Here is a 17,673-nt window from a genome sequence, read left to right on the forward strand (position 1 = left end):
ATGTCTTTTCTTTTTCCATTCTGAGGCAATCTAAACAAGGGTGGACTCACTACCATTCAAGTCCTTCGGTGCACATCCTTATGGGGTACTTCTGAGGCTTACGCAGTGTATGAATAATCTTTTTATAAAACAAACAGTGTTGTATTCAACAGCTGAAACAGCAGTGCAGCTGCAGACAAAGCCAGCTGATCACTGACCAAAAACTGTTTGACTAAGGATTAGCTTTGCTGTGTTTAGCGTAGAGGATGTAACTACAGAATAAGGATATAAGATGATGTAACAGCACAATGTATGTTCTCCAAAACAGACTGGACCTGGCAGACATCCCAGTGTTGCAACGTCATTCAAACCCCATTATTATACTTGCTCAATATAACACTTGCTTCATTTTATGCAACTCCTAGCTCCGTGCATTACATTTAATCCCTTCCAATAACTCTGTTGGAGAATAACACCTCAACTTTGTTTTTCTTAGCACTTTTATATGTCTAATTTCAAGCAAATTTAAATCAATGCAAGTGTTTGTTTCCTGTAACATCATTAAATGGGAGACGATAAATGCAATACATTGCCCACCCCTACCACACTCCCACACAAAATCAAAATGAGGCAATGAGAGTGGTGCTTCAAGTCACCCCTAGGTGTGTCTCTGTTTGTATTTCGGCTGTGGCCACAGCCATCTCATTTCAGATTTGCTTATGGTTCCTGCTGTCTGTTTTGCTCGCCTCATCACCTGTCCATTGGAGGCCCCTCCCTGTCTGTGTTGCCACCCTATCCTCCCTTCTATAGAAGAGCCTAGGACAAAGACAGCCAAAGTCGACCCAACTAAGCCCACAAAGAGAGAAATCCCCATCCAGGGAGTCTATATACACTTGAAGGGTGAGGATGACGTCCACGGCAGATCGACTGGCCCATCAGCAGGAGAAGGAACAGGGCATTGGCACAAACCAGAAGGCAGTGAAGTTCTCCCATCAGGATTATGAGACTCTGCGCCAGCAGTGTCTGGAGCGTGGACGCCTCTTTGAGGACAACTGCTTTCCAGCTGAGCCCAAATCACTGGGCTACAATGAGCTGGGACCATACTCACCCAAGTCCAGGGGCGTCATTTGGAAAAGGCCAACGGTAAGAGACCACTGGGAAGAAACACACAGCTATGGAAAAAAAAAAAAAGCCACACTGTTCACACTGTAATATTATACTGTGGTGGTTGGTGAGCTTGACAGTGTGTTGTCTGAGGAGTGTGTCTTTCTTTTACTGAACTGCATGAATTCATAGACAATTCAGACAGTAGCCATAACTCGTTACTTTTTAACAACATCATGATCAAACACTCAGGTTAAACATATGCCCCACACACTGATCAGGGTAGTTAAAAACAGTGCTAAATACTCCGTTCAGCGTGGTTATGACAATCTCCTAAATGTGCTGGATCATAGCATTACTACTGTATGTGTGAATTCTTTGGGTGTATTTTTACTTTGAACAGTCATCAGATTAAAGTCACTGAATGGGATTTTATTCTACCATCTCAGTAGTTTGATACTGGACAATCAAAAGAAAGATTTCTCCAATCTGCTCTCAAATGTTCAACCTTTTGTGATTGTTTGGTTCTTTATAGGAGCTGTGCTCAAACCCAAAGTTCATTGACGATGGAGCCACGAGGACAGACATTTGCCAAGGAGCCTTGGGTAAGTGAGGGGAGGGAGGATAAATATATGATGGATAGATGAATGATGGGTCACTTTGGTTTTTTAGAAGGAAACCACAAACATCCCTGGTCTGAAGCCTCCACCCATTTTGCCATTAAGCTTGTAAGAAGGAATTGTCATGTTTGGTGGCACATACTGTTTACAGCACTGTGGTGAACAACACATGTTACCCGATCTCAGAGCATGTATCTGCTCTTACTGTGTAGGTGACTGCTGGCTTCTGGCTGCAATAGCTTCTCTGACTCTAGACCAACGGATCCTGGCTCGTGTGGTGCCTCATGGACAGAGCTTCACTGAAGGTTATGCTGGGATATTTCGCTTCCAGGTCAGACAAAGACTGTTCTCATCTCACCACTTAACTTGACCTTCAAGAGGGATTTTTGTCTTTCTTTTCTCTTTTATCCTGCCATGTCCAACCACAGAATGATGACTTATTTTGATGAAGACTTACACACTAGTATAGGGCAGTCCAGGATACTCAAGTACAGATTTCGGAGCTAATACAACAATCCATATAGATAAGCATCAGTCAAAATGTCAACTCATATTTTGCACTGTTACTGTTGAACATCAATTGTTAAGTTCCTCATATCAAGACAGGTGCAGCCAAAACATGTTCTACTTGTTCTCCTACAAAGCTGATTAGCACATGTTTGGTATAAAATATCTTGTGCCTGTGTACAAATTTAAAGCGTCCCCTCTGGCACCACCACCAGTTAAAAGATGAGATCATGTAAAATTTCATACATAAAGACAAATCCAGCAAATCTGAGCTAATATAACAAAAAGGGTCACAGTGTTTTATGACAAATCTTCATGGCAATAGGTTAAAACACAATGGTGTTGGATTAATAAAGTCTCATCTTGAATATTCTCTCGTCAGTTCTGGCAGTTTGGTGAGTGGTTGGATGTGGTGGTCGATGATCGTTTACCCACCAGAGATGGAAAGCTGTTATTTGTTCACTCAGCAGAGGGCTCCGAGTTCTGGAGCGCACTGCTGGAGAAGGCCTACGCCAAGTATAGATTGTTGTTCCTCTTATATATATTTTCACCCAAACATTAAGGCATTGCAAATGTACAGTAGGCAGTCTAATGAAGCTATTCACATCCCTCTGTGCCTGACAGGGTGCATGGCTGCTATGAGGCCCTGTCAGGAGGAAACACTATTGAGGGTTTTGAGGATTTCACAGGAGGGATTGCAGAAGACTACACTCTAGACAAAGCTCCGCCAAACCTCTTCCAAATCATGCAGAGGGCTCTGAAACTGGGCTCGCTGCTGGGTTGCTCCATTGATGTAAGCCTTATTTTCATACTGATTTTCATGCTGGTCTGCAGACAAGCACACCAACAGTAGAACAGCACTGTTGCATCAGACTAAAGTCTTTGTTCTTGGTGTTTTCAGATCACAAGTGCTTATGAGACAGAGGCAGTTACATCTCTCAAACTTGTCAAGGGACATGCATACTCAGTCACCGGTGCAGAGGAGGTATATGATTTATGTAAACTGTCAATGATGAGATGTTTTATTTACTGCATGTAAATTACATTGCTCACTGTTGCTCTCTGTCCCAGGTTAATTATCGAGGCAGGCAGGTTCAACTGGTCCGCGTCAGGAACCCATGGGGTCAAGTGGAGTGGACTGGGCCTTGGAGTGATGGGTAAATAATTACATTATAGATCCAATAACTATCAGCTGTCATTGATTATTTACAGGATTTTCTAAAAGCATGATTTGTTTTCCACAACTAGATCCAGGGAATGGAGCTACGTCAGTGAAGATGAGAAATCAAAGCTGAACCATGTGGCTGAGGATGGAGAGTTCTGGTAAATCCATTGCTTAACCTTCCATTTATATGATGATAAATGCAATATTGTAGGCATTTTGTTGATGCTGTAATATTGATTGATAATCTGCTACATCACCAAAGCAACTATTACGGCTCAGACTCAGGCTACGACAAGAAGACGTTCTTTGCTGAGAAATGTGCTCTCTTCTCCTCAGGATGTCCTATTCAGACTTCACGAGGCAGTTCTCCAAGCTGGAGATCTGTAACTTGACCCCGGACACACTCGTGAGTGATGAAGTGGGCCACTGGAATCACTACCAGTTTGAGGGGATGTGGAGGGTGGGCTCCACTGCTGGCGGCTGCCGTAACAACCCCGGTAGCAGAAAAACCATATGTACATCTGAGTAAGAAGTTCTGTAACACCACTTCACATAAATAAAACATGTTTGTGTGTTCCAGCCACATTCTCATCCAACCCTCAGTTTGTGGTGCATCTGGAGGATGTGGATGATGATACACTGGATGGGGAGGATGGGTGCACCTTTCTGGTGGGACTGATGCAAAAGGATGGGCGAAGGAAGAAGAGGCTTAACCGCGACCTTGAGACCATCGGCTTTGCCATTTATAAGGTGTCTCAGAATAATTTGAAATAGCTGCAGCTAGTGATTATTATAATTGTTGACTGATCTGTTCATTATTTTCTCAATTTACTGATTAGTTGTTTAGTCTATAAAATGTTAGAAAATGGTGAAAATGGCAATCAGTGTTTACCAGAGCCCAAGATGACGTCCTTAAATGTCTTGTATGTCCACAACGCCAAAGATATTCAGTAAAAAAAACAAACAAATTAACAAAAAATATTCACATTTAAGAAGCTGGAATCTGAGAAATTTTACTTTTTCTTTCTTTAAAAAAATGCTCAAATCAGTTAATGATTGATATATAAAGTGATATTTCATATGAAATCAGTACGCTGTATTTGGCTGATTTACTAAAATACCTCTGTCTGTTTCTGCTTTACAGGTCCCAGATCAGGTCTGTATTTGCACTGTCACATGCCAGAAATGATCCCTCACTTAAAACTAAAATTTTACATGCAAAAAATAGACATCTCAAGTGTCACAAGTATTACTTGATTGCATTAATGCCTGGTATAGCTGTTTGACATTCCAATAATAAACCCCTTTTCTCCTGTTAATATTCAGTACAAAGGCCACAGCAATGTTCACCTGGGCCCGGATGTTGTACTGAGACAGAGAGCTGTGGCCATGAGCAGCACCTTCATCAACACACGAGAAATTTGCAACCGCTTCAAACTTCCTCCAGGAGAATATGCCATAATCCCCTCGACTTTTGATCCTCACAAGAACGGCAGTTTCCTTCTCAGGGTGTTCTCAGAGAAACAGGCTGCAACCAGGTATCTGTGTCATAGTAACATACAGACTAATGGATGTCTGCAGGGGGATGTAGAGTTCAGAGCTTTTGCTTAGACAGCCATCTAGTGGACAAAGCTCAGAAGCCAGCACCTACTTTGGTCACAGAATAGTCTTGAATGTTATTTTCTTGCACGCCGACAGAGTGTGCTCAAGGTATGTGTTTATATTTTTCAGTCCACTGGAGGAGGACATTGATGCTCAAATAGAGGAGGTAAGAAAATATGCAATGATAAGCTGCTTTTGCATGCATTGATATTAAATAAGTATAGTCATTTTTAAAGATTTTCTTACATTTCCATTTTAACTTTGAGATTGAATGAATCATATAACAATTTAAATGCTTAATTTAAAGGTCCAGTGTGTATGACTTAGGGGCATCTATTGGCAGAAATGGGGTATAATATTCATAACTATGTTTTCATTAGTGTATAGTTACCTGAAAATAAGAATTGATTTGTCATTACTTTAGACAGACCTGTTTATATCGAAGTACGAAGCAGGTCATCTTCCAAGGAGTCTTCCATGTTGTTTCTACAGTAGCCCAGAATGGACAAACCAAACACTACCTCTAGATAGAGCCCTCCACGTTTGTATATCAGCCACTCTAGTTCTCCTACATGCTTGGCACCAGGGGTGTCATAGTGGGAGGAAAATGGACTAATTACCCAGGGCCCCAATGGGAGTGGCCCCTCAAAAACCCTGGAATGAAATGTTTGTTTTTTTATGCAATTTTTAAATTCTATTTTATTTTGTAAGTAGTTTGATAATTAAATTTAAATTGGTTGGATAAATCATTTGAAAGACTGAACTTGTATAAAACCAATAGTGGAAGTTCTCTGAGGCACCTCTTACCCCTAAATGAAATGGTTTAGTCCACCCTTGCACTAGGATTTGTCTCTGAAAGTAGCTAAAACTGAGTGAGTGAGTGAGTGAGTGAGTGAGTGAGTGAGTGAGTGAGTGCTTTTGTTGCCGGAGCCCCATCATATGTTGTTCCCCAAGAAAGGGACACCTGAGTTCCACAAAAGAAAAAAAAGAAAGAAAAGGGAAGAAGGCAAACTGACTGTAAAAATTTCAAAAGGTGCATCAGAGAGACATGGATCAAGAAAGAAGGGCAGGTGGCCCGCAGACACTGCTTTTGCATAGGGCCCAGAATCTGGTGCTTTACCTCTGCTTGGCACATGGGAGAAATTTCAGTTGGTTGCAACCTGCAACCTTACCACTAGATGGTGCTAACTCCTACACACTAAACCTTTAAATATATCAAATTCACCTTTCACCAATGTTTCAAAATGCCTAAAGTCTGAAAAGCCTTTGCCTCTATTTGACAATAATGATATAGATTTACCTGTGTCTCCCTCTCACAGGAGGAGGTATCTGAGAGTGATGTGGATCCTCATTTCAAGCATCTCTTTAAGCAAATTGCTGGCAGTGTAGGTAGAGCAACACAAGAACTGATAGTAAAGGAAATATATGAACAACAGTACACCTGGATTATAACTGAAGACTCACGTTATAATATGCATTCTTCAAACAGGACATGGAGGTATCAGTCTTTGAGCTGGTTACAATTTTGAACAACGTTGTCTCTCACCGTGAGTACATCAAACTCGTATATATTGACATGTAGCCTTTTTATTTGAGTTTGAGCTGCTATTTTTATCACTTTCTTGCAGGGTCTGATATCAAGACAGACGGCTTCAGCCTGGAGACAGGCCGTCTTATTGTCAGTCTGCTGGATGTATCCTCTTTAAAAATGAATTGTCCTCCCAAAATTGTTGAAATTTAGGGATTTGGGTGCATTTTTGGATGATCTGTGAGTGATCAGTGCATTCATACTAAAGGATGAGGTTTTTATTAACCTTAACATTCCTCAGAAAGATGAAAGTGCCAAGTTGGGACTGATGGAATTCCACTTGCTTTGGAGCAAAATCCAAAAATACCTGGTAAGTTGTGATTGATACGTTTTGGAACAAGTGTTGATCGTACTGCAGTACCTGGCTGTATCTGTTAACACAACACATTGGTGCCTGGGATATACAGATGATCTTCAAGAATTACGACTCAGACAACTCTGGCACCATGAGCTCCCATGAGATGAGAGGCGCCGCCACTGAAGCAGGTAACACGCATTATCACATGAGGAATCTCATCCGCTAAACCAGTGGTGGCAAGAGGTCAACTGGAGAGGAGAGGAAACAAGATGATGAAATGACAGGGAAAAGGAAGAGGAGAGGGGGAGAAAGGAAAGGAACAGAGGAGATGAGACAATGGGAAAGGAGAAGACATAAAGGAGAGGAGAGGAGAGCAAAGTACTCAAGGGGAGGAGATAAAAGGGCAGAGGAGAGAAGACTAAAGGAGAGGACGAGAGCAGAGGTGGAGGCAAGGGGACAATTGGAAAGGAAAGGAAAGGAAAGGAAAGAGAAAAAGAGTAGTAAGAGGAAAGAACAGGAAATAAGGAAACATGAAAGGAGAAGAGATGGCATAAAAAAGGAGAGGGGAGGAAACAAGACAAGGAAATGAAAGGGAAAAGGACAAAAAATGAAACAAGGACAGGAGAGAAGGAGAAAGGAAAGGAGAAGAATGGACCGCAAGTGACTCGCAAACATGTCTAGTTTGTAAAATACCCACTTTATTTTTGAGTACAATGAATTTCCAGCACCGAGCTTTTATTTTGAAGTGCTGTTTCCTGCTGTAGAGTGAGTGACTAATGGACAGCTACTTGACAGAGACAGCAAATTAGCTTGACGACATGGCCAAACACAAGTATGACACTAAATGTAATAAACTGTGTGGACCTTTAACTAATGACTAAGGAGAAATCTGGACCTCATCAAATGGCCACTTGAGGCTGGCTCCAAACAGAATCAATCCCCATACACCCCCCATGTTAAAATGCCTAACTTTATAGCAGAAATAAACATCTTTACAACCTGGTATAAAAAACAGCTTTGTTCCCTGTAGTTAATTTAAACATTTATGACAACTGTACAAGAGGGAAATTTTTATACAACTCATCTGTTTATATTTTATTAAGACACAAAGCTCTGTATATTTAAGGGCGTGCCAGCTTTGAGTGACAGGTTGTCTGAGAGGCCCCACCACAGTCTATGAGTCAGATCCACCCTTCACTCATACACAGCTCCACTCTCTTGTCCAAATATTAGGAGGGGAAGCTTGCGTAGAGCTCCAAATCTGCTAGGCCCAGCACTGCTCTGTGTATGGCTTGAAATTCAAGGTTAATATTTGCTTTCCTGATAAGAACAAAAATTAAGTATTCAGATATATAGCCTCCAGACTTTAGTCATCTTTGAACAGAGTATGCCACTATAGTTGACATGCAGCATGAAATATGTCTTGCTTGTGGATAAGGAAAAAGTAATCATGTACAGCTTTGTGAACACATGAGCCTACTTTACCTGTTTTGCTTATCTTTCTGGTTTGCATCTGACCACTGAGCCCTGCAGGAAGAAATAGCAACATTTTGGCACAGTGGATAGTGTTTGTGGGACTTGTAAAGGCAGTTACTGGTATACTGGATAAGCAAGTTGGAGGACTTCTCCTGTGCATATATTTTATTATTGTATATTATGCCACAGGAACAAAACAAGCAGGGTGAGGCTGTGTAACTCAACTCTTCCATTATCACCCTGCTAATATCGGATGTTTGTAAAACTATACTCCCACAGGATCAGAAATAATCCACCTGTATGAAACTGACCCTTCAAGCTAACAAAATGATGTTAAGTGACATCTTTTTTTTTGCCCCCACAGGTTTCCATGTCAACAGTGCTGTGCTGCAGGCCATTGTCAGTCGTTATGCCGACGCCCAATATGCCATAGACTTTGACAGTTTCGTAGGCTGTCTCATTAAAATGGAAATGCTCTTCAGTAAGTGTCAGCAAACACAACAATACTGCCCTCAGCATATCCGATGTTGATCTGCAGGATCTGAGGGCTGTGGCATGTTTACATGACCAGTATCTTTTTTTCTGTCCATCAACCAGAAATGTTTAAGACTCTGGAGAAAGACGGCAAAGGGAAGATTGAGCTGGACATGCAACAGGTGTGTGAGAAAATAACAAAAGCTGCTGCTGTGTTGGCACTTCTAGTTCAGATAGCTTATTGTATCATTCTTTTTCCTCTTACAGTGGCTGTGCCTGGCAATCTACTAACTGTGGAGACAAGACAAGTGAGGGACCTTTTGTGATACCTGCAGGAAGATTAGCAATACACTAATTTCATTCACAAAAACTATTTTTTATTGTTGCAAATCAAATACCGGTAAACGCACTGTTATTCCATATACTCATATGTTCCAAATGTATTTGCAAATCTTAATGATATCTGCTGAACATATATATGAAGATATGTTGTATTCCTCACATGTAAGACCAGTTTTGTCTTGTAAGTAGGTGTTTTTGTTCTTTCAACTGTTGCAAAACTTCTGTCAAATGATAGAAAATAAAAAACTAAGAAACTACAGCCTCTGGATTATCACTATATATAACATCTTGCACAGATCCGACAAATTTAATGGTTAAAATAATAGTTATAAGAAATGATCATATAGTCTGTGCCTCAGTTTGTCTGTTTTTTACAGCTTATGAGCTCAGCCGGGCCAAATGAGGTAGAAATATTATTGAGATTTAATTCCACTGATCACATATTTTATGGCCCAGCACATGTTTCACCCATCCATCCATGTGGGCCACATCTGGGCTGATGATGGGCCATAAAGCAAAGCCAGATGTAAAGCAGGTTGGATGAAACAGGTGAGCCAGAGCAGGTTTGCTGTCTGCTATGAACAATAAAGGGTGTGGAGACAGTTGAGCTGCTCACACAGCACAGAGCCTGTCTAACTCCACACACAAACACACTCACACTGGGACTCACACTGGGACACTGTCACAAATAGACAGAAAGACTTAGTCTTTTAACATGACCGGCATGGCTACAAGACTTCAACACAACCGAGACAAATCACATGGGATAGGATGCAACGATAACGCGGTGAAATACCTCAACCAGGACTTTGAAGCGCTAAGGAGAAGCTGCCTGGAGAGAGGGCAGCTGTTTCAGGATGACTGCTTTGAAGCTCTGCCTTCATCCTTAGGGTTTAAAGATCTTGGACCTAACTCCTACAAAGTTCGGGGCATCACCTGGAAGAGACCCACGGTGGGTACAATAAGCAGATAAAAACATCTGCTGTAAGTACAGGCTGGTGGCATGTGGCTGCAGAGTTTTTACATGCTCAGAAAATACAATTATTGGGCCTATAGTGGCCAAGTAGATTAAATTATGAAACAAGTTTTGTGTTAAAATAGTTATCTTATCAACCAATATGCTGACTTCTCACTAACTGAGTATGGGTGTGATTGCAAGGTAAAGTGGACATTGTTTTCCTGCAGTGTGTCAGGACCCTAAGAGTTACAGTTTATGCAGTATATTTGTGCAGTTGTGACATACAGCAGAACATGACTATCCAAATGAAGGCGGATATAATATTATAGGTCAAATAGAAAGTGCTGATACCAGGAAGCATTACAATTTGATTCAATTTTTACCCTTGTTTTTCCTTCAGGAATTGTGCTCCAATCCACAATTCATAGCTGCAAATGCTACAAGGACTGACATTTGTCAAGGAGCTCTTGGTAAGACACACACCCACATGCATGCATACATTCTTCCAACAATGTCAGTTTTTTACTGTTTAAAACTGACCCACATTAACAATTTTATTTTCCTATCGCTGCCTTTTGATGGCACAGTTAGATATTTACAGCATTTTACAAAGAGCACATTGACTTCCATCTTCAACTATCTGAATGAATGATTCTGCATGTTTATCTTAGACCATCACAGTTGGCAGACGTGAATAAAATAACACACTGATGTAGCTCTGCTCATGCTGACTCCTCTGACGCTGTTACTCTGTGTGTCAACGCCATCTTGCCTTGCTTATCTCTGGAAACTGTCTTTTACCAGTATGGGTTTGTAACCTCAAACCACTGAAATAAAAATCTCCTAGTGGATGCCTAAGCTCTGACATCAGCTGTCACTGTGTACAAATCATTTTGAAACAACTCCCTCAGCCTTCTCTGCCCACACCCTGTCTGGTTTGGTTGGGACTGAGTTGGGTTGTTACAGCTTATGAGACCAAGACAATAGCTACAACTTTGCTCAGCAGAGGTGTGTTTGCACATAAACTGCATACCTTGTATGGTTTGGAGATGTGTCATAATGAGATGACAGTGACATGTGAAAACTTTGAGTCCTCTGGGGGGTGTGAGGTTTTGAACAGGAGTTCCCTTCATTCTTATGCTGTCAACTTGTTTTCAGGCGACTGCTGGCTCCTGGCAGCTATCGCCTCCTTGACCCTCAACAAACAGGTTTTGTCTCGTGTTGTCCCCCATGACCAAAGCTTTGACGAGAACTACGCTGGCATCTTTCACTTTGAGGTACAGCGCTCTGATGCATATCACAGGCCTTATTCTTTAAAGGTGAGGATTGATTTTCACTAAATGTGTCTTCTCTGTGGCTCTCAGTTCTGGCAGTTTGGTGAGTGGGTGGATGTGGTGGTTGATGACCGCCTGCCAACCAGAGATGGAGAACTGCTGTTTGTTCACTCAGCAGAGAGTTCAGAGTTTTGGAGCGCACTGCTGGAGAAGGCCTACGCCAAGTATGGAAGAACAGAACATTTGGATACCTTTCTGTTTGTTTCAGTGTCTTTTTCTGGTGTAAACATTCATGAACTCCTTTTCCCTTCAGGCTCAATGGATGCTACGAGGCTCTTTCTGGAGGCAGCACCATTGAGGGTTTCGAGGACTTCACTGGAGGCATTGCTGAGAGGCATGATCTGAGCAGACCAGATCCCCATCTCTTCCATATCATTGAGAAGGCCTTGGCCAGAGGCTCGCTTCTGGGATGCTCCATTGATGTTTGTTTGAGCTTCTTGTTTCACTCTCATGTTAATGGTCTCCTCGTGATATCTGGTGGGTTTTACCTCACAAACTTTTCCTCTCCATCCCAGATTACCAGCGCAGCCGACTCAGAAGCTGTTACATATCGCAAGTTGGTAAAGGGCCATGCCTACTCCGTGACAGGAGCGGAAAAGGTGAGGAAATATTTGTGTCTGTGTGCTATACAGATCATACACATACAAGTGAGGTTGCAGTGGCTACCATGTATGCTGTCAACCGTAATCAATATTACAGTTTGACTTCTTTGCTAGTTTTACCTTTTACAATATTTATATTGTTTTTAGGGTCTTTCTTTTGTGTCTTTTTTTTCTGGTTGAGAGTAATTGACACCTTATTCTGTGTCAGGTGGAGTATAGAGGAAACACTGAGAGGCTGATAAGGATTAGAAACCCATGGGGTCAGGTGGAGTGGAACGGAGCCTGGAGTGACAAGTAAGTGTTGTGTACTTCTGAGTTTTGAGGACATTAAATGCAATGAATATGCTTTTATTTTATTGTGCTATTTTCTCATGATGTAACCTCTTCCTTTGTACAGTACTTTGTAACCTAGGTTTTGAAAGGTGGCATATAAATAAAATTTTACTTACTTACTTACTTATCATTGGCAGCTAATCTACGCCAGAGTACTTCTCGAGTTTTTGGCCGCATTAGCAACATGCGACTCCAGGGGTGCTGCGCTAGGCTGGTTGATCTACTTTGGTCCAGAAATATCAGATATAATTCAACTATTGAATGGATTTCCATTACATTTTGTATATTTTGTACATTCATGGTCCCCAGAGGATGGAGCCTCATGACTCTGACAATCCCCTGACTTAGCATCTATCACCATTAGCAGGTTGCTCGTCCAGTGGAGTATTTCACCATCTACCTGGTGAATATTTCCGACCTTAAGGTACCTATATGATGTATACTGATGACTTTGGTGCTTCCTCTACAGCCACAATGAGGTTTACATTGGTGGTTTGGAGTGACATGTCTCAACAACTGATGGATGGACTGCCATGAAATTTGGTTTAGACATTCATGTTCCCTGCAGGATGTATTGTAATCACTTGGATGATCCTTTCACTTTTCAAGCACCATCATCACTGTTAAACATTTGAATTTGTCCAATATATTGTTTTAGGGCCAAATATCTGCAATGACATTCCCATCAACTTTGTGTTTAGTGCTAATAAGCAAATGTTAGCCTGCTAACACACTAAATTAAGATGATGAACTTGGTATACATCATACTTGTGGATACGTTAGCATTGTAATTGTACATGTTAGATGTGCTGACATTTAGCTAAGAACGCCAGTATGCCTACTGTAAGTGCTCACTAGAAGAGAGGACGATTATGAAGCAATCCCTTCCACCTCTGTGTGTGTCTATACTGAGGAACCATTTTATTAGAGAGAATAAAGGAAACATTGACTTTCCACATTTATGACGAGAATATGGATCAAAGATTTAAAAACTAAATTCAATTTTAGCTGAACTGCTTTCAACTGCTTCTTGTAAATGGGCTTTCCCAGTTACACCTCTTGTGTTATTTGTAAGATGACCCAGCCTAATTGAAAAATCTACACCCTTTGTTTGGACAAAGGTACTGAGTGTGTGTTTCTGTCATGCAGAAGAGACATACACACCCTGTGGAATGGCTGGTAAATCCTGTGGTAAAAAAAAAAGTTGTTGCACAGACTCTGGCTTTACAGCTTATTCTACTGCTCGAGGTGTAGGTGGAGTGTGTGACATTCAGTCATAGGTGCAGTTCATGTCTTTCATGTTTTGATCTCATCACAGTGTATTTCTAACTGAGAACATTTTTTTTGCACTTTTTCTAGGTCTTCTGAGTGGAGATATGTGAGCGACGATGACCGGGAGAGGCTTGTCAACCGTTGTGAGGATGGGGAGTTCTGGTAAACCTCGCTGAAACTATGCTTCTTCCTCCTCTGGTTTTCCAGTGCAGAGATACTACAAGAGCATTTATAGTTTTTATATCTATGTTATTTAATTTTCCTGTTTTTGTCCACAGGATGTCATTTAAGGACTTCCTGCGCCAATATTCTCGACTTGAGATCTGCAACCTGACCCCTGATGCGCTCAGCAGCGATGAGTTCAAGAAATGGGCAGAGATAGAATTTGAGGAGACATGGAGAAGGGGCGTGTCAGCTGGTGGCTGCAGAAATTTTCCAAGTACGACCAGTTTCACAATCTTCCCTCTAGCACCGGTGCTTGTGTATCTTAAACTAATGCAGTGTGTGTCTTGGCTGCTGTGATGCTGTTGATGAGCTAACTCCTGCTTCCCTTCCTAGATAGCTTCTGGATGAATCCTCAGTTTGTCATAAAGCTGGAGGACTTGGATGATGATCCTGATGATGGAGAGGAGGGCTGCACCTTCATTGTGGGCTTGATGCAGAAGAACAAGCGCCGTATGAGGAAAATGGGGGAGGATCTGGAGACCATCGGCTTTGCCATCTATGAGGTAAGATGCTACCTTTAATATGTGGTAATAGAGTAGTGATCATACCCATGTCAGTAGTGATTGTATTTAACATGTGCACCAATTCTGATTTGTTTTTGTCTTTTTCTAGCTGCCTGAGGAGGTACGTATACAAAGAGGAAGACACTTCATGATCTTGTTACTGGGAAGAACACTGAGTATTCAAAGAAACGTTTGCATTTTTTTAAAATCAATTTTTAGTCCTAGAAATTCTCTCTAATTACACAACATAAAAAGATTGTGATCAGAGGGAAGGTATAGGGTGCCCTCATGTGACCATACAGCATGTGTGTCATTTTCCAGTGTGCTGGCCAAAGGCAAGTGCACCTGAAGAGAAACTTCTTCTTGCGCAATTGTTCTAAAGCACGCTCCGAGACCTTCATCAACCTGCGAGAAGTGTGCAACCGCTTCTGTCTTCCGCCTGGAGAATACCTCATCATCCCCTCCACCTTTGAGCCCAACAAGAATGGAGACTTCTATGTGCGGGTGTTCTCTGAGAAGTCGGCTGATTTCCAGTATGTTCCTCTCACAAACAAGTACAATTTCATAATGACAATTTGTACTGATAATCAATCCAATTGATCGTGTAACTATGACTTCTTGCTGCTTTTAGGGAGATTGATGATCCTGTTGACTGCCATGTTGAGCAGGTAAAATCGTACCCCTTGATATACATATACTTCAGAGGATCAATACTGATGATAGTATTTCAACAAAGAAAAAAAATATGATTACTTTGTCATCTCTAGACCAATATTGATGAAGATGACATCAGTGACAGGTTCAAGAGACTGTTTGGACAGCTTGCCGGACATGTAAGTATCCTAAAGATCAGATACATTATCTTGTGCTCTCAAATTATCACTCTTATGATCTGCAAAATGTCTGTGTCATACACTTTTTAGGATGTGGAGATTTCGGCATTCGAGCTGCAGAGAATCCTCAACCGAGTGATAATGCACAGTAAGAGAAATCATTTCTGTCTTCAAGTCCAGTATGTGCATGTATGTGGGCCTGACACTCACAGTAATCTATAACTGTGTTTTGTTCATTCCCAGGAGATGACATCAAAACCAGTGGCTTTAGCCTGCCAACTTGCCGCAACATGATCAACCTGCTGGATGTATCCTTCCTTACTATCTTTAATTATGTTATGAGAAATCCACAAAACTAGTATTCACCTGTACACAATCCTGTTTTCCCCTTATATATCAAGATTTGATTAGAGGCGCAATACGTCAATTTGAGCTTCAGAAGTGCTTGTAAGTGAATTTTGTTACTTTTTGACAGAGCCTGTTTGCTGTAGCTGTAGCCTATATTTAGGATCCATACATGGAAGTGGTATCATTTTTTTCTTATGTAACTCTTGGCAGAAAAGTGGATAAACATAGTTCCCAAAATGTGTTCCTTTAAGGCTAGAAACATCATCATATTCCTCACAGTCTGACAGTATTTCTGTATTAAAGTGAAATATTTAACGGAAGACGTCATCCATTTCCATCCAATAGATATATTTAAGCCTGGCATATTTGGTATCTTTGTAAACTTCTTTGGATCTCTGAATCCCCACTTGAATTTACAACTGTGATCAGTATCTATGAACCAAGTTTGAATACTCTGTGTGAGGCATGTTAAAATTTCCTTGACATCTGCTTCAAAGAAAGATGGAAGTGGCAAACTGGGACTGGTAGAATTTAAGATCCTGTGGACAAAGATTGAGAAGCTCCTGGTGTGTTCCTCACTTGTTTGTATTAACATTAACATTAACATATTAACACATTAACACATTAACATATTTACTTGTTGGAATTTCCATTAGAATGTGTACAGAGAGAAAGACGCAGACCAAAGCGGCTGTATGAGCTCCTCTGAAATGCGGATGGCTGTTGAAGAGGCTGGTGAGAAATCTGTTTCACATTCACGTTAATAGAATTTTGTGCACATTGTGAGGTGTGTGAATATCGTCACCTTTGTCCTTTTTTATTATGTGCTGTCAGATATTATCTCTTAGTTTGTTCTTTTGCATTTCGGCAGGTTTCTCTCTCAACAACGCTCTGCATCAGATAATTGTGGCCCGCTACAGTGACCCAGACCTCACCATTGACTTTGACAGCTTTGTGTGCAGCATGATCCGCTTGGAGACACTCTTCAGTGAGTTCTTGACCTTGTGACCACATTTTTATCTTACAACCATGCAGGCATTCTGTTGACTCATGATGTCTTCTTCTCATTTACAACAGACACCTTCAAGACTCTGGACGAGAAAGGGTCTGGTAGGATACAGCTGGGTTTCATGGAGGTAAGAGCCCATCTGTGATCATTACACAAAAATTTAGCCATGGTTTACGGACCACACAGTGACTTGTGCTTGTGTTTTTATTTACAGTGGATGGATCTAGCAATGTTGTAGAGGAGCTCTGACTACTGACGGTGGAAGAAGCATCAACTCTGATTATTTGCTGTGTGTTGTCTGTCTAAACTGACATGTCTGTTGCATGTCAGTTTAATCAATAGTTCCTGATCTTAAGGGAAGGTAATGTCTTTAAGTTTGATATAATCCACAAGCATAATAAAACCACAATGTCCTGTAAGTAAGAATCTGTCTGTTCTTTCAAGTAACTTCAAGGAAGAGTTTGGGGTTTGGGGCCTATTTGCTCTTTTGCAGAGCGGCATACAAGGGCAGGGCCTCGTTCACAGTGCGTACACACAAATATGTGTTTAAACCATACGCATGACTGTTGGAAGTGGGTGAAATACGTAAGACCCTTACGACCTGATTTTGTGGAGGTATCGTTCAAAAGATCCTATGATGTTTAGTCAAGCAAACCTCATTGACTGCTATTTTATTTATTTTTGTCTCTTTTGAATTGGATTGAATTGAATTAGAACAGAATTGAATCAAAATCTAAATTGAATCGAAATCTAAATAAATAAATAAAAATAAAATCAGAAATCTGTGTCATGACTTTATCTTTTCTTCTTAAAAAAAAGAAAGGAATTTATGTTATATTATTTGCAAAATCACGTGTAATTATATAAATACACCCACAGTACATGACTTAATATGACCAAGACACGTAAAAGTAAAAACAAGGCTGTTTTCATCAACTTACAAGCAAGTGCGTGTCAGACATACTGTAAGTGAATGGGTTTTCTGGTCGGAAAGGTAATGCCCTCATGCCCCACTAGAGGGCGCGTGAGGCTTAACTTCAGCATACCACAGGGGTCACTGGAAGTGTCCTCACTGTGGTATTGTAGGGTCCTAGGACTAAC

General features: G+C 41.1%; 2 protein-coding genes across 3 annotated transcripts; both read left to right on the top strand.

Moving 5' to 3' along the window:
- The first annotated feature begins 686 nt into the window (after positions 1-686).
- LOC117248471 (calpain-2 catalytic subunit-like) lies at positions 687-9,414 on the top strand. The gene is made up of 21 exons (XM_033613587.2): positions 687-1,122; positions 1,619-1,688; positions 1,916-2,034; positions 2,593-2,726; positions 2,835-3,003; positions 3,112-3,195; positions 3,282-3,367; positions 3,459-3,533; positions 3,712-3,872; positions 3,956-4,125; positions 4,520-4,531; positions 4,702-4,913; positions 5,107-5,143; positions 6,297-6,362; positions 6,467-6,524; positions 6,606-6,670; positions 6,807-6,875; positions 6,973-7,051; positions 8,704-8,820; positions 8,937-8,995; positions 9,081-9,414. Exons 1-21 carry the CDS (start codon positions 886-888, stop codon positions 9,102-9,104), a joined length of 2,103 nt encoding a protein of 700 aa, XP_033469478.2. The 5' UTR covers positions 687-885; the 3' UTR covers positions 9,105-9,414.
- A 348-nt stretch (positions 9,415-9,762) lies between these two features.
- On the top strand, positions 9,763-16,998 carry LOC117248470 (calpain-2 catalytic subunit-like). 2 transcript variants are annotated; one of them, XM_033613586.2, is made up of 21 exons: positions 9,763-10,107; positions 10,514-10,583; positions 11,272-11,390; positions 11,478-11,611; positions 11,701-11,869; positions 11,963-12,046; positions 12,258-12,343; positions 13,742-13,816; positions 13,933-14,093; positions 14,213-14,382; positions 14,492-14,503; positions 14,704-14,915; positions 15,014-15,050; positions 15,150-15,215; positions 15,306-15,363; positions 15,459-15,523; positions 16,061-16,129; positions 16,220-16,298; positions 16,435-16,551; positions 16,641-16,699; positions 16,787-16,998. In XM_033613586.2, the coding sequence occupies exons 1-21, from the start codon at positions 9,871-9,873 to the stop codon at positions 16,808-16,810; spliced, it is 2,103 nt and encodes a 700-aa protein (XP_033469477.2). In that variant the 5' UTR covers positions 9,763-9,870; the 3' UTR covers positions 16,811-16,998. The 2 variants fall into 2 exon arrangements, with proteins under 2 accessions (XP_033469477.2, XP_033469476.2); XM_033613585.2 differs by having other exon boundaries at positions 11,701-12,046.
- Positions 16,999-17,673: the final 675 nt, after the last annotated feature.

This window comes from Epinephelus lanceolatus, chromosome 17 (assembly GCF_041903045.1).
Source record: "Epinephelus lanceolatus isolate andai-2023 chromosome 17, ASM4190304v1, whole genome shotgun sequence".
Lineage (NCBI taxonomy): Eukaryota > Metazoa > Chordata > Actinopteri > Perciformes > Serranidae > Epinephelus > Epinephelus lanceolatus.